Source organism: Rhinopithecus roxellana, chromosome 19 (genome assembly GCF_007565055.1).
Source record: "Rhinopithecus roxellana isolate Shanxi Qingling chromosome 19, ASM756505v1, whole genome shotgun sequence".
Lineage (NCBI taxonomy): Eukaryota > Metazoa > Chordata > Mammalia > Primates > Cercopithecidae > Rhinopithecus > Rhinopithecus roxellana.
The window spans coordinates 28,714,103-28,730,339 of NC_044567.1; the positions used below are offsets into that span (position 1 = coordinate 28,714,103).

Here is a 16,237-nt window from a genome sequence, read left to right on the forward strand (position 1 = left end):
AGTGTGTACTCTCACCAGTTCCAAAGGAGCATCTCACCAGCATTGGGTGCCATTGATTATACAAACAATTTGATATGAAAAAGCAAAATGTATTTGGCAAAGCTTTTATTGCTACTATAATAAGATCTGATGTGTAAGATCTCTTTAAAATTAGAGATATAAATCCTTTGCAACATCGGCTTTATTTTTCCAAGCTTACTAACATTTGAATAAATGACTCCAAAGAAGTTTACTCAAGAGATTCTTGGCTTTTCCTGAAGCTCCTCCAGAAAACCACCTCTAACAGTGGCTCAGTTTCCTTATCTAGACTAAAATATACTGGATACTTTTCTAATGCTCCAGTTATAAGACATTGAGTTTCCTACAATTCAAATAGTAAAAGGGTTATGTTAGTAGTAGAGAATTAGCCAGTATCATGTACACAATACAACTGCCAGAAGAAACGTAAGACTTGATGTGGTAAACACTCCTTCTGTTTATTAAGAGAACCCCTGTGGCAATGTAAACAGCCAACAACTTCCCTGGCCTCCTCTGCAAGGAGAGGTAGCCATGTGACTTCTCCCTATTTTAAATGTGGACATGATGGTGGGAACTGCTGCAACTATCCTATGACCAAGAGGCAATCAACATGAGAAATCGAGTAGAAAGACTCAGAGGGTTGCTGGCATCACTGATTGCTAAACCAATGACAGCAATTCTACCAATAGGTAGAACTCTGACCTACTTATTAGGTGAGATAAACACGCCTCTGTTTGTCATTGATTGTCCGATTTTCTATTACTTGTAGCTAAAAACAATCATAATTGACATAGTGGTCCTTATCAACAATGCTGAATTTTATTTGAACCTTGCCATCCTAGATTACAGTGAAGGTTAAGAAATCCCCCATCTTTTGTGTTTCATAAAGTTTACCGCGGAGATCCACTACCCTTCCCTATATGACTTAGATAAGACTCACGGATGCCCCCGTTTACCTACAACAAGGCCAGACACAGACCCTCCAAATTTCCCTTTCTTTGTCTTATAAATGATTAGCTGAGCTGCCCACTCTGACTGATCAACCAGAACAAAATGCTTGTTAACCCAACTGCCTGAACTTTTCTTCTTCCTCTAGGCCCCTGAACTTTGGCCTATTCTAAACCTGAGCCAGCATACAGTCCCTCCTGAAAACAGGCTGGGCTTAGGGCAAAGTATTCTCCGGTCTGCTATCCGATCACACCATCCTTTCATCCCACATCCCTGCATACCGTTCTAATGTTCTTTGCTCCTGTTTATAAAAGAACAGCTCTGTAACTCCCAAGATGCCTGTAGAGCTTATCGGCAAAGCACTCTTCCTACTGTAATACTTCTTTCCCTAACTCCTGGAAATAACCCATTTGAATACAAGTCTCTCCTTACCAAGTCCAGATTTATTTTTAAAAATTTGACATCAAGGTAAAAAAGTAGGCTGACAGAATAGTGCTGATAAGACTTACGAATATTTATAAGAAATATAATAACACGTAAATTCATTAAAACAGTACAGAAGTACATAAATGTTGCTAAAATGCACTGTCAAGGAAAAGAAGAGATAATGGACACTTTAATGGATATTAAATTGAGGTACAACATTTAGTTTTACACAAAGGCATACAAAACCCTACATGCCATGTTATAAAAAGTACTGTCTCCTTTGAATTAGTAACTCAGAAAAAACATATATAAATGTATATATAATATATACTATTCTATATAAATATGTTATATATAGAATATGTTACACATTTTTATATATTTTATATATAATATCAGCAGATATATATGTTTATATATAATGCCAGTAGGTATATATATTTTTATATATACCTGCTACAGTAGATAGAGTGAATACCCACTGGTATTCACTACATCTTGATCCCAAGAAGAAATCAAGCAGAGGCTTCTACTTGACTGCAGATTGGATTCTGTTTCCCTTGGTGATTTATTAGCAATACTGCAAGAGTCATGTATTTTGTGTTTGAAGGAGTTTTCTAATCCCTTTGACCTGCTATAAAGTCTTTCAATAATACTAGTAATTGTTTTTCTAAGCATGGTCCACTTTCCAAAGTTTTATATGCATTCTCTCATGTAACAGCTAAGATAGTCCTGTGATGTAGACAGGGAAGTTGGTGTTATCTCTACCTTTACAGAAGGAAATGATGCTTAGAGAGGCCAACTTACCTGCCTAAGTCCTACAGCTAGTAACAGGACAGACAGAAAGAAATGGTGTGTCTTTGCACACTGGCCCCTTCTATTCCCTACAGTGTCTCCTTATTTAGCTGTATTTTCTCTGCATGTCATCCCCAAATCATTGTTCCAGACCACAAACTAATGATAAAGATAAAGAAGACCCATCACACAGGATCTTAGAGCAGGAAGGGGTCTTAGCTCAACTGCGTAATGTGAGTGACTTGCCAAGAGTCAGCTGATGACGCTGTTGGTGGCAAAGCCTGGATGAGAATCCATTTCTTCCCTAAGCCAGAACTCCTGCTCCAGGCCACCCAGAATGGACCTCCCACTGAGATGTTCCCCTGAGTCCCTAAGCCTGGTGTGTTTGCCCAACAGGCCTCCAAAGGGCCAGAAGAAGTATTTTTTTTTTTAGATGCTGCTTCTGAGGGGTTCAGGAAAGAACCAGGAGAAAGGTAGGTATAGGGAAAGGATGAATATCATTACTTTCAACAGATGAGGTACTTTGCCAAGTTTTTCCATACACTATTCCAAAGTGCTGTCTCATAAATCAGAAAAGCTAGTCAGAAAAGACAGTGTGGTGGTTATAACATGGGCTCAGATTCACTGTCTGGGTAGAGTCTAAACTCTCCACTACTAACCTGCAAAATGGGTCTAATAAGTTTCTACTTCATGGAATGATTATGAGGATTAAACTAGATAATCCATCTAAAGTTCTAGTATGTGGTGTACATAATAAGTACTTAGTAAATATTAGATATTATTCCCATTAATAAGATAGGTTATTATTTCATTAATAAGGTAGGTATGATGATCTCCTTTTTCCAGATTAAAGAACTAGGACTGAGAACTGTAATGTATATTTTCAGGAAAACCAATATCTATAGTGCACCTGCTCTAAGCCAGGCTGTGCTTAATCATGAATACTTGTAATAATCCTGTGATGTAAGCATCGTTAGCTCCAATTCATAAGTGAAGAAATGGAGGCTGGAGATAGGGGAATGCATGGTCAGGAAATCTGTTACTGTTGTCACTAATTTTTGAGATGCTATTACTCTGGCTAACTTGTCTACGCATTAAACTGGTATATTTCTTAGTAATGATGATTCAAATGCATGAAAAAAAACAGCTGTGCAATATATTTTCAATTATATTTATAGGGTTAAAGTATTCTGAGAAATATTATTGTCAATAGTACACTTACTTGTCCCAAGCAGAATAAACTCTGAAAGAGATGTTATGCATTTACATATGAGATGTGTCAAAATGTCATAATGTTTCCAAATGACTTTTGCAAGCCCACACAGGAGTAATCTCCTGTAGATGTCCCACCACCCAACCAGGCCTGGAGAAAGCCCACTCATTCCCTCCAATTTATGGTGTTTATCTGAATTTATACCACCAACTACAAGGCGGTCTTGATAAATCACATGTTCTCAAATCCTGTGAATGCACTCATGAGCGTGCATGGAGTTCTCTTTGCCTGTCACGGAAGAGCTCATTTCCATTCCTCAGAGGGACAGGAAACCTCCCCTGCCCCAGTCTATTTATCTAAAAGCTGTCCAAGTCCATCCACTTTTGGGCAAGTAATAGACTCAGATGGTATGAAAAGTAAGCATTTTTAATCAAAGTAAAGCAGTTCTAATGGCAGAAGTCAAAGCTGCAGCTGCTGCTGGGAAGTATGTGCCAAGACTCTACAAAGACAGACGGTTGGCTAAATCTGATTAAACATTTAAGACCTCTCTAAGAAAATGTGATAGGTCTAATCCCTAAGGTTGCACACAGCTGGGTAAAATACTGATAGCTGATATTTACTGAATATTTACTGAATAGCAGGCACAGATCCAAGTGCTTTTACATGGATTATCCCACTTAATCCAAATAATGATACGAGGTATGGACCATCAGTAAACCCACTTTTCAGACAGGAAAACTGAGGCTTAAAGATGTTCTGCAAAATGTCCAGAAAAGGCACATTTATAGAGACAAGAACCTCCATTCAGCACTGCCCCCGATTCAGCTGCTGGTTCACTCCAGATGTTGGTATGGTATTATGTCCAAGCATTCTGAATGCCTATACCCTTCCCTACAAGTCACCTCTCTTCTCAAGGGATTCCCAAGGCTGAATGAAACACTGGTGTTTTGTTTCATTAATAGCCACCTGTGTAATTGCCACACAGCAATCTGGTGAAAGACAGAGTGAGAGCATAAAGCTTGGCTTATACCTGGAGACAGAAGGGAGGCATCTTACTCCTTGCTCTCCCCTCCTTCCACCAAATCTGAACCTTGAGACCAGCATTCTCGCATGGCCTCATACCCACAGGCTTATCCTAAGAGAGAAAAGCAAGGAGAGGGAAAAACTGAGGCTCTAACTTATCTATCCAGTTGCACACTCAAGGGAGACAGAAATGAAGGAGCTGGCCTTGGTCTATGGTGGGAAGTAGAATGCCACAGATGGGTGTCCTGGAGACATGGTGGCCCTGCCCACAATTAAGTTTCAGCTCCATAAGTGACCAGGGCTCAAGAATTATCCTATCAATCACGCTGTTAATCAGAAGGGTGAGAGAAAGGAGCAGAACAGTTTTACAATCCTGAAGTAAAGTGGTTCATGATGCCAACTGGGGAAATAGGAGTAGGGATTTCACATCTATAGAGTGAAATCTGTCCGCCTGTGAGTTGAATCTGTGTTTCTCTCTAAAGGTCAAACTTTCTCTCAGCCCAGCCTGCCCAAACGCAGTTTTTCCCATCTTGCTGGCCTTTTGAGTATTTTAGTAGGTCAAGAGCACAGGAAAGAACAGTCCCTGGGAAAGTACTGTCTGCTCCTCACCAAACTCTTTGATTAGAAGCCCTATTCAAGGACAAAAACACAATTTAGGCTGTCCCTTCTCACAGTGCCAGGCATTTAGATTTAAAAACTTAATAAGTCAAGCCATCAGCCAGAGTTTTTCAGTCCAACATTTATTTTGTCTAAATTGAAGCTGTGAGCCTCTGAGCGCTGGTTTCACCCTCTACGGGCATGCTGCAGTGGTTAATGGCATAGTAACGAAGCCCAAAGCTCCTGCAAGGCCTGCCTGCAGATCACTGGAAGAGCTTTTCTAAGTGATCCATGGCCCTTCTCCCAGGGGAACTTCTCAGCACTGCTCAGGGGACCACATTTACTCCCGAGTGGCCACTAACTTAAACATCAGGGAGAGGGAGTCCTAAGATGGACATTGCTTTTGTTTTAAGACATTTTTTTTTCTCACTTTCACCTTTCAATTTCCATTGCATCTCATCTCTAGGGTATTCTACTGCCTCTGACTTTAGCTCTCAATGTCAGAACTGCCTCAGCACCATGCTAGATGCTCCCCATCCACCAGTGGTTCTCCAAGTGTGGTTCCTGGACCTGTAGCCTCAGCATCACTCAGCAGCTGGTTAGAAATATAATGCACAAAAAAAGAAGAGTATCTATCTATACACATACATACATGAACATAGAACATATTCATTGATAAGAATGTGGGTTACATTCATTGATGAGTGTGATTAGAATATATATACACACACATATATACATGTGTATATATTCATATATATGTGTGTATATATACACATATGTATTTTCCACATATATATGCACACATATGTGTGTGCGTATCTCAGTTTCCTCATTTGCAAAACCAGGATAATACTTACCTTTCAGAGTTGTTGAGACGATTGTATGAAATATATAGAATACATATATGTGTGTGCATATATATGTGTGTATATATATTCTCATGCACACTCAATGCATGCTTGTGTGTACATATATATCCAAATGCACACTCAATACATGCTCAAGTTTGAGATTCTAACACACACTCAGTTTGAGAACCATTCTGCTATGTATCATTTCATTCAATCCTCTCAACAACCCTGAAAGGTAAGTATTATCCAGGCTTTGCAAATGAGGAAACTGAGATTTCAAAATGAAAAAGTAACTGATCAATATCACCTGGCCAGTAAGTGGGGCCTGGCCCCTGGCCACTCTTCAATCTCATATCCACTCCAGTCCTGTGGGCCTCCTGGCTTCTGCTGGAAAACGAGGCAAGCTCAGCCTAGCTGAGGGACTAGCATCCAGTGTTCCCTCTATCTCAGTAGCTTAAAAGCCAGCATGCTCATATGAATCTCCTGATAAGCTTATATATATATACACACACACTCACATATTCATAATACACACACACATGTGCAAAAAATGGTTTATTATGAAAGATTTCAAACATACACAGAAGTAGAGAGGACAAAATAATTAACCCCTATGTGAAGGGGAGCCTAGCAAAAGGACCACCCAAGCCCCATCGTAGACCAGTTAAACCTGAATCCCTAAGGTAGGGCTTGGTATTGTTTGTAAAGCTCTCTCAAGTGATTCCAATGTGCTTGAACTTTAAGAAACACTCAGATTCATTTCTCCTCCAGATATTTGCATTATTCAAATTGGCCAAATGTTACCTCCACAGGGGGCCTTTCTGGACTCCCTTATCTGAAACACATCGCATCACCCCTGGCTACCCTCCCATGCCATCTCTCTATCCCTTTATCTCGCTTTATTTTCTTTATAGCATTTTCTTTAAAGCACTTTATAGCATTTCCCACTGGACATTTCATCATATACTACGGGCTTATTCTCATCAATGAATATGATCCATGTTCAAGAAGTTCATTCATTGAAGCAGCAGCACTACGTTCCTCCTTCACCACTTATCCCCAGGGTCTGCAAAGACAGTAGCACATGGGAGGCAGTTGATGAGTATCTCCCAAATGAATGAATGAATGATAGAGGAACAGAGCTGAAACTCTCACACAGGACTATCTGACTCCAAAATCCATGCTTTTCCCACAATACCCATGGCAGCCCTGGTCTAGTTTTGCTTTAGCCTCCGGAAACAGAATGTAGTTCTTGTCTTGAAGCAAGCTGTGTACTTAGTACTGAGTTTATCATAGTAGACTGTTCATGTTAGTTACTAGTTATGAGGTCTTACGTAGCTTGCTCAACAACTCTGAATCTAATTTCCATTTGTAAAGTAAGCCCGTTCTTGCCTATCTTCCACATCTGTTTAGAAGGATAAATGAAAACTTATAGGACAGCATTTATAATTTGCAGCATCAGATAAAGTTATTATCATTACAACATGGAGAAGAAATAAGAGAGGAAGGAAATAGAGTAGGCAGAGAAAGAAGAAGTAGAGGAAAAAGATGATGGTGTTGGACAGCATGGCTTAGAAGTAACTTTCCAGTCCAAAACTTTGTGATTTAATAGAAAAATAGAAAACAAATAAATTATCAGAATTTTGTACATCAAATGTTGTACATCAAAATTACCCACTTGTCTAAGAACAGGATTCAGAATCATTTGTGTCTACTAAATAAAGGACACAATTCTATTATTTTTATTTTAAAATACAATTTGCTACATTGAAATCTCTTTTAAGAGCCTTTGTTCTTGTTTCAGTCTTTTAAAAACACGTAACAGTAACTTTGTTACAGCATCATTTAAATCATGGTCACAATTTTCTTTTTCTCTATCCTTGTTTCCAATCCTGTTCAAGAGCCCCAAGAAGTCACATAGCTTTGGCCTTAGGTTGGCCACCTCTATGCTGACTGTGGGAAGCAAAGCAAAGGGTCATCACAACCAGCTCATACCACACAGTGGCAAGCATGATATGCACAATTGGGTCCTTAAAGGACCATCAGTCCAGCCAATGCCCATAACTTCAAAACAAAGCCACTAGAATCTTCAGGGGAGCAACTCTATCTTAGATCCATTTCCATAGACGGAAATCTGACCCACTGCAGATCCTCAATAAAGGCTGAATGAAGTATATAAACAAATGGTCTCTGGTCTCCTTTCTGAATACAGTACTTGTGATATTATGAGCTACATATATAAAATATATACATATACATATACATATATTTATGTGTATATATAAATATATAATTTACATATGTGTGTATACATATGTGTTGGGGTGTGTGTGTGTATTGGACATAGAGTATACACACACACCCACATATATACTCCAGTACTGTACATCCAACACACACACACACATACACACACACACACACACACACACACACACACACACACACACATATAGGTTTCTATCCACTGTTCTTGGCTCATAACTTTCATAGCCCTTGTTATAACCTTTTGTATGTTGGTGCATTTTAGGCCTCAGGAGTTGAGCCAAGAGTTGTAAGACCTTCATCCCAGGGAGGGTCCTGCCCCATACCCTGGAAGAAGGAATGCTGCATGGAGAGGCCTGAAGAATCTGGACAGGCCTTCTTGGCTTTCCTCAATCAGTCTATTAATATGAGCTCAGACCCTTTCTGTCCAGTCACATTTCAACACTGTTGTCCATGCTTCAGTCATGCCTAGCCAATGAAGTTTCCATAAAAGGCCCAAGAGGACGGGGTTCAGAGAGTTTCTGGATAGCTGAACTCAAAGAGGTTCCTGGAGAGTGACGCATCCAAGGAGGGCATGGAAGTTCCAAGACCCTTCCCCCATACCTCATCTTATGCATCTGTATCCTTTGTAATATCCTTTGTAATAAACCAGTAAATACAAGCAAGTGTTTCCCTGAGTTCTGTCAGCCTCTCTAGTAAATTAATTGAATCCAAGGAGAGGGCCATGGGATCCCCTATTTATAGCCAGTTGGTCAGAAGCACAGGTAAAACACCCTGGGGCTTTCAACTGGCACTGCAAGTGGCAGGGAAGAGGGGGTTAATCTTGTGGGACTGGGACCTCAACCTATGGGATCTGACACTATTTCCAGGTAGGTAGTGTCAACACTGAACAGGAGGACACCTAGGTGATGTCCACTGCACAACTGACTGCTTACTTGGTGTTTGGGGAGAAATCCTCAGACATTTGGTCCCAGGAGTCTTCTGTGCTACTGTGTTGTCGGTGATGTTGAGATAACGAAAAAAACACAGTTTGAGTTTTTTTCTCCAACACAATACTGTACCTCCAATAAGGAGGACTCACCCTCCTAAGATGGTCCAACCCACATGTGGGAAGCTTTATTACAAAAAGAGCGTGTGTGGCTTGGGCAAAGAGTAGGGGCTTCATGGGCAGATGGACTTGGATCTAAATCCCAGTTTCATTCACCACTTCTTAGCCATGTGCCTTGCATATGTCACTGACTTTCCCTAGACCTCAACTGCCTTGTCTATATACAGGGAAGATGGCAAAGTGGTCTGGGCTGGCTAGAGGAGAAGATGCCAGGTCTATGGACAAGTAATGGAAGAGAATGATGGAAATGTGAGTTGAGACCAAATTAGTTCAGTGTACCCACTAGGCAGCATTTGCCTTCTGTTTGGAGAGGCAATGTAGGAGCATGTTGAAGGCACAGAACTGGAGGCAGACAGCTGGGCTTGGATCCTAGCTGGAATCTTGAGCAACCAACTTAACCTTTCTATGCAATCATTTACATATAGGTAAAAAGGTGATCATCATAGCACCTTATCATAGAGTTGATGCAAGTATTGAGTAAATCAATACTTCCAAAACACTTAGCACCTGAATTATAAGAAATCACGCAATAAATGTTAGCTATTACAGTGATGATTATTACTATTTCTGCAATCAATAGGCAACTGAAAATGTAGTGATAAGATCACTGCTTCTCAGATGTTTGATTGCACTGTAAGGTGTACGATAGACAGGAGCAGAGAGATGGTAGGCCAAGAAACTAGTTAAGAGGTCACTGCAATTCTAAGTGAGGGGTGCTGAGTACCCAAAGTCGCAAAGATAAAGGAAAGAAAATGGGAGGAAATAAGCCAGATGCTAGATATGTCTGAGCAGTTGAATCAACAAAACTTGGCAAAGTCTTGATGTGGCTGGTAAGAAAAACGGAATAGCAGAGAATATAAAAGAATTTTGTCTGACTGAGTGTGGTGACTCATCCCTGTAATCCCAGCACTTTGGGAGGCTGAGGGCTGAGGCAGGAGGATTGCTTAAGCCCAGAAGTTCAAGACCAACCTGGGCAACATAGCAAGGCCTCATCTCTAAAACATAAAAAATAAAAGAAAGACTTTGTCTGAAAATGTATCAATTTTCAAACTAAGGTACCTTTTAAAGTTACCCTAAGAAATTAATTCTGTCTGTTCTAGATTGTGAGCTCTTGATCATCTTGTTATACCCAATGGTCCTTGTACACAGCAAGCATTCAGAGTTTCTTAAGTGAGTAATCCATCAAGACATAACATCTGTATACAGAAAAAAAGTAAATACGGTGCTTATCTACTTGTAGTATCTGCTGTGTTCTGGATTATGAAAAGGCCAGCTGTACTAATTTGTAAGTATTCAAAGTAGCATGCTTTATAGTCCCATTAACTGGAGAGGGACGGACTGCCTCCAAAGCAAATATGTATGTATTTAGACAGGAAATTTCTTCATAATACCTATATTCTCCATTTATTTAGAGTAGGATTTCTCAATCTTGGCAATATTACAATTTGGGACCGGATAATTCTTCCCTGGGAGAGCTATGGGGTCACTATCCTGTGCATTGTAGAGTTATCTATAGCTATCAAATTTTCACACATATCTGACAGATTGGATTTGAACCCCTTAACAACCCTGCAATGAGACAAGCAAGGTTTTCATTCCTGTTTAACAGGTGAGCAACTTCTAAATATTGCAAACGTTTGTTTTCTGTTTTAAAAGATAAAAATACTATATTTGATGTACACAAAAATGCAATTGCCTAAAAAGGCAACCACATGTTTGACATTCACAGGATCATGAACCCTCCAATCCCACCTCTGGTATTCACTTATCTGGGCCCTTTCAGGAGTGACTTCACCCTCGAGGTCTGTTGCTTTCACCTATGAAACTTGGTGTTTAACCAGGTGAGCATGAGGTATCCTCCTAACTCTAACACTATAATACCCTGATCCTGTATTAGGAAACTTCAATTTCACCCACATTGCCTGCAGGTGACTTTTAACCTACTTACTTGCCATGCTGCGACTATTACACAAAGCAACTGATAACAAGCCTTGGATGACAGGCCTCAGGGGCAATGCCTTCCACCTGGATGGCTAACTGGTTGCAAAGACTTTAACAACCAATCCCGTTCCTCCTACGTCTTTACTCCTTCTGCCTGAAGCTTCGGACTCAACTTACCAAGTGCAACCAGGAAGGAAGGGTCAGCAACCAAAAGAAACGAGTCACTAAAATAGCAGGGCCCTTCTCGCCAACCCCGACACTCACCACCCTGCACATCCAGTCCTTTTAAAGTTCTGTTTCTTTTCCTCCTATATCCAAGCCCCAAGATACCGCCCCTCACCCACCCCCAGACCCCCATATGCCACGCATTGGAGAGTGAGGATCAACGTCCCTTGCAGACGTGTGCACGGGCCTAGGAACCAGCTTACCCACGTTTCAACTGTCATTAACTTCTAACTAACTACATGCCCCATCGGGCCTGACCTGAGGCTGAACTCCTATGACTTTCCAACTTCCCTGGATCTGCACGCAGTCACTTGGAGGCACCGCCCATGCGCTAGCTCCAGAACTTGAGACAGGGTCCGGGCGGAGCTCCTCCCTGAGCCGGAGAAGACCCGCCCCTGTCCCTTCCGCGACTGCCGCCCCGCGCTCCCTGCGGGGAGGTCGACCCCGGCGCATTCTAGGCCCCGCGGTCCTCCAGCGGGTTGGCAGCTACCTGGTCTAGCAGCCGGTAGATGCTGATGCCCGAGGTCTCCACTAGAAGCTGCCAGTCGGCCCCGGCCAGAGCGGGCTGCTGGAGCTCGGCGCAGGCCTCCCGGAACTGCTCCCCCGAGAAGCCGCCCGCGGCCAGCTCCATCCTTCCGCAGTCTGGGCTCCTCCGCGTGGAGGACAGGCCGCGGACACCCTTGTTGTGGGCCTCGGGGCGGGGCGACCGTGCGGCCCCAGCGTCATTGACAGGAAACTGAGGAGGAGGCGGGGCCTAGACTGGAGGAGCGGCCTGAGGGTGGGGCCCTGGAGGGGCGGGCCTAGAAAAGTGGGCGGGACTGAGCAAGGAGTGAGGAGGATAGAGGAGAAGTAAAAGGAGAAAAATTGGACTTGATGTGGGGAAGGAAGGAAGAGCTAGAGAAGTGAGGAAGCTTTCAGAGGGAAGGGAAAAGGAAGAGGAAGGGAGACAGTGATGTCACCTCAAAAACACCTCCTCAGTAGCCCATCTCATACTCCGTTACCCCCATAATCTACAGAGCTGTTTGAGTGTCTCTCATTTTCCTTTCTAAATAAAGTAGAGGAAAGCCTGTTTGGTAGACGCGAGAGGAGAGGTGGGCAGAGTAGAAACACTGGAAAAATCCGAAGGGGTCAAATGGCAGAACTGTATTTCAATATAATTTCTCTTCTTTCTGCTATACATTTTAAAACATTATTCTGAGACAAGGTCCATTGGATTCACCAGAAGACTCAAGGGGTTCATGACACCAAAACAGTTTAGAAACCTAATCCATAATGGATCTACAAGGTTGTTGCCATCCTAGAGGGTAGAAACTGATCAGAAATGTGTCATACTAGGTGTCATACACCTAGGATTAATGCAACTTGCATAATTTAGCTCACTGTGCAACTCACACATCTTCTTGTTTCTTTGAAGTCCCTTGGGTAATACTGTATTTCCCATCAGCAGACTGTACTACCTGACTTCGAATAAAGTAGGTCGTTTAAACATCAAAACGATGTAACAGCCACATGAGTGCCAATAAACTCTGAAAACTCATGTTTCCTAATCTGTAAAATGGGTCAAGAATTGTGCTACCAGTTACAGCTGAGGAGGTGGTTGGACAAGGAATAATTTTGCACAGTGCCTGTCCAAGTAAATGCTCAATAAAAATTTCCACTTGTTTTGCATTAACTATATTGAAATGTTTTTCTTTCCTTACTTGAAAGAAAGTTGATGGCAAACTCTTCATTTATGTGAATTTCCAGTCAGGCAAATGATCACATTTGACAGCTTCCTTAGTTAGAAACAGCAGAGATAAATACTTGCTTTCCTCAAGTCAGTCCTGGTTCTGTTTTGTTTTATAGGTGTGGAAAGAGAGATGTGAAATTTTCCTAGACTAAATGCACAAAAGTTTAGACTTGACATACTTTCCAACTGTTTTATAATGCCTTGTAAATTTTCTATGTTTTGTAAATCTGTATTTTATTTAAATCGAAATTCATTGCTTGAAAAAGCAATTGTGTAAAAAAACTCTTGGTTATGAAGTATTTTCAAGTATCTTCAAGGAATACATTATAAAGGTTTGATTTGATAAAGCTGTATTACTGTATAGCAATAGACTAATGGAGACAAGCATAAGAGCACAAATGACATCATGCAAGATATAAGGCATGCAATTCAAACTATATTTATTGTATGTGTTTAAAAGTGTGTTGCCTATTAAACTCAGGAGAAAAATAAATATACCCTTGAATATGCTGAGATTTACACTCAGTTATTTTATTACAGTTAATGAAAGAATAATGTTAGGAAATATTTTATGGTATCTCTAAAGTCTAAACACAGCTTGGAAAGGGATCCAAGAAGGCCTGTTCTTGAGCAATTGCCTTAATAGCCTGTTTCCTTTGTGAAAAAAAAAAAAAAAAACTCTGAAAGAACTTCTGGCAAAATGGCAGCTGATGCTCCTGGCTTCAAACATGGAAATGTTGGTGAAAACGTGTTGAAAATAGTTGTAAATACATACCTTAGCTGAAAAGTGAAAAAGGGTACTTCCAGGTTTCAGAAAGGGATGAGAGAATGAAAGTCAGCAACACCAGCTCCTGGATATTCTTACAATGGATGACTGGTCCTCACTCCACCTCCCCATGCAATGTTTCCCTGTGGAAGAACTTCCATTAGGGAAATATGTTTGGCCTCACTCATCTGCTCAACTCCTACTCTGGAGAAGATGGGTGATTTAAATGCAGTCATGCATTGCTTAACGACAGGGATATATTCTGAGAAATGTGTCATCAGGCAATTGCATCCTAAAGCATACATCATAGAGTGCACTTACACAAACCCAGATGGTAGAGCCTAATACATATGTGGGCTATATGGTAGAGCCTCTTGTTCCTGGGCTACAAACTTGTACAGCAGGTTACTGTATTGAATACTGAAGGCAATTGTAACACAACGGTATTTGTGTATCTAAACCTAATTAACATAGAAAAGTAAAATAAAAATATGGTGCTATAATTGTAAGGGACCATCACTATCTATGCAATCCAACATCGACCAAAATGTTATTATGGTATGCATGACTGTAGTTGATGAGTTTGGGAGAAAGAACTACTGGTCATATCTAGATCAACCCTTCTGGCTCTTCCTTTTTGGCAACTGTCTACTCGTAGAAAATATGCATTTTCACCTGCCCTAGGTTATATAGTAGACTCAAGAGGACAGGCTCTGACACCAGAATCCAGGTTTCCTAATGATGCCTGTGCCTGGAGGGCAAGTTTGATTATAGGCAGAGTGTTATAATTCTGTTGTTGCCAAAAATCCAAGCCCTGTTCTCCAAGCAGCTTTATTTGTAATAAAGGTGAAATGCTGATCCAGTGTCTGATTAGCATCTACCTTTTATTTGATTCAGAATGCAGGTGGGGAAGAGAAGACATTGACTTGAAAAATAACTAAGTAGACCCTCCATAAATAGAAAATATAGTTATTAAAATTAAAAACTTAGAAGAGAGGTAAAAGAGTTGCCCTACCACAGTTCAAGAGAGATCAGGGAATAAGAAAGTAGCTGTGGTGAGTAAATTCCCCAGGAAGCAGAACAGAGGTATAAAAAAATGGAAAACATGAAAGAGTAATTAAGAGACATGAAGGACATATTGAAAAGGCCAAACACTTCTGACCGAAGCCCCATAAGTAGAGAATAAAGAGGCTAGGGGATGGGATGGGTGGGGGAGAATACAGAAATAAAAAGGCACATATAAAAATGAAATGGAACTAAAATTCTAACCTCCAGAAACTGGGAACAAGGGAGGGCAAGGTCAGAGTTGTGTTTAGGAGGCAGATGCAAGATATTAACTTCAATGTTGTTTAGTTCAACTGTGCATATTAAACTTTAAGGATATGAACTCTCAAAACTCAACAATAAAAAAAAAAACTACCCAATAAAAATAGGTAAAAAAAAAATTTTTTAAACACACACTTCACCAAAAAATATATACTGGTGGCAAATAAGAATATGAAGAGATGCTCAACAACATCAGTCAATAGCGTTCTGTAAATTAAAATCACAATGAGGTGCCACTATGGCTATTTTAGAATAGATAAAATTAAAAAGATTAATAAAAGCAAGTGTTGGCAAGGATGCTGAGGAACTAGAACTCTCATACATTGCTAGTAAAAATGAAAACAGTACAAATGCTTTGAAAAACTCACAATTTTTAAAAAAGTTAAGCATACACTTACCATACAATCCAATCATCATACTCCTAGGTATTCATCCAAGAGAAAAAAATAAAGCATTGTCCAAACATTGACTTGTACACAAGTGTTCATGGAAGCTTTATTCGTATTAGCCCAAAACTGGAAACAACCCAAATGACCTTTAATGGGTGAATGGATAAAAGCTGTGATATATTCACCAATGCAGCACAATTCAGTGTGTGTGTGTGGGTGGGTGTGCGTGAGTGGGTGTTCCTTGCTCTGTCCATTAAAATGATCTGGTAGCCTAGAAGCAGTGTCACATCATTAGCATTGAGCACACCTGTGGCCCAGTTATTGGCTTCTATATATCATTGTCTACTAAAAGGTTCTTGGAAAAAAGACTGATTCTAGAACTGGGGCAGGGAACTTCTAAAGTAAGCCTAAAACATATTGTGCCTGCAAATAAGGAGATGTTCAAAGACAATTACAGTTATGTCAAAAAGATATGGTAGTTGACTTGAAAGAGTTCCCATTCTCCAAATTTTGGGAAACTTGAGATCACAAAGAATAGTTACAGTAATAGATTATAAAATACTGAATTTATAAAGAAATCCATGTGTCCACAGTGTTACTCAATTTTTTAAAAA

The 16,237-nt window shown here is 40.5% G+C and overlaps 1 protein-coding gene across 3 annotated transcripts in view; it reads right to left on the reverse strand.

Annotated features, from left to right (window-relative positions):
• PCTP (phosphatidylcholine transfer protein) overlaps window positions 1–16,237 on the reverse strand; it is a 132,400-nt gene that overhangs the window by 98,745 nt on the left and 17,418 nt on the right. For 2 of the 3 annotated variants that reach the window (XM_030923573.1, XM_010357423.2), the window contains exon 1: window positions 11,904–12,145. The exons of the other annotated variant lie outside the window; for it this stretch is intronic. In XM_030923573.1, coding sequence (XP_030779433.1) covers window positions 11,904–12,044 — 141 coding nt within the window. In that variant the 5' untranslated portion in view covers window positions 12,045–12,145. Of the gene's footprint in view, window positions 1–11,903; window positions 12,146–16,237 lie in introns of those variants that run through there. 3 annotated transcript variants of the gene reach the window in all.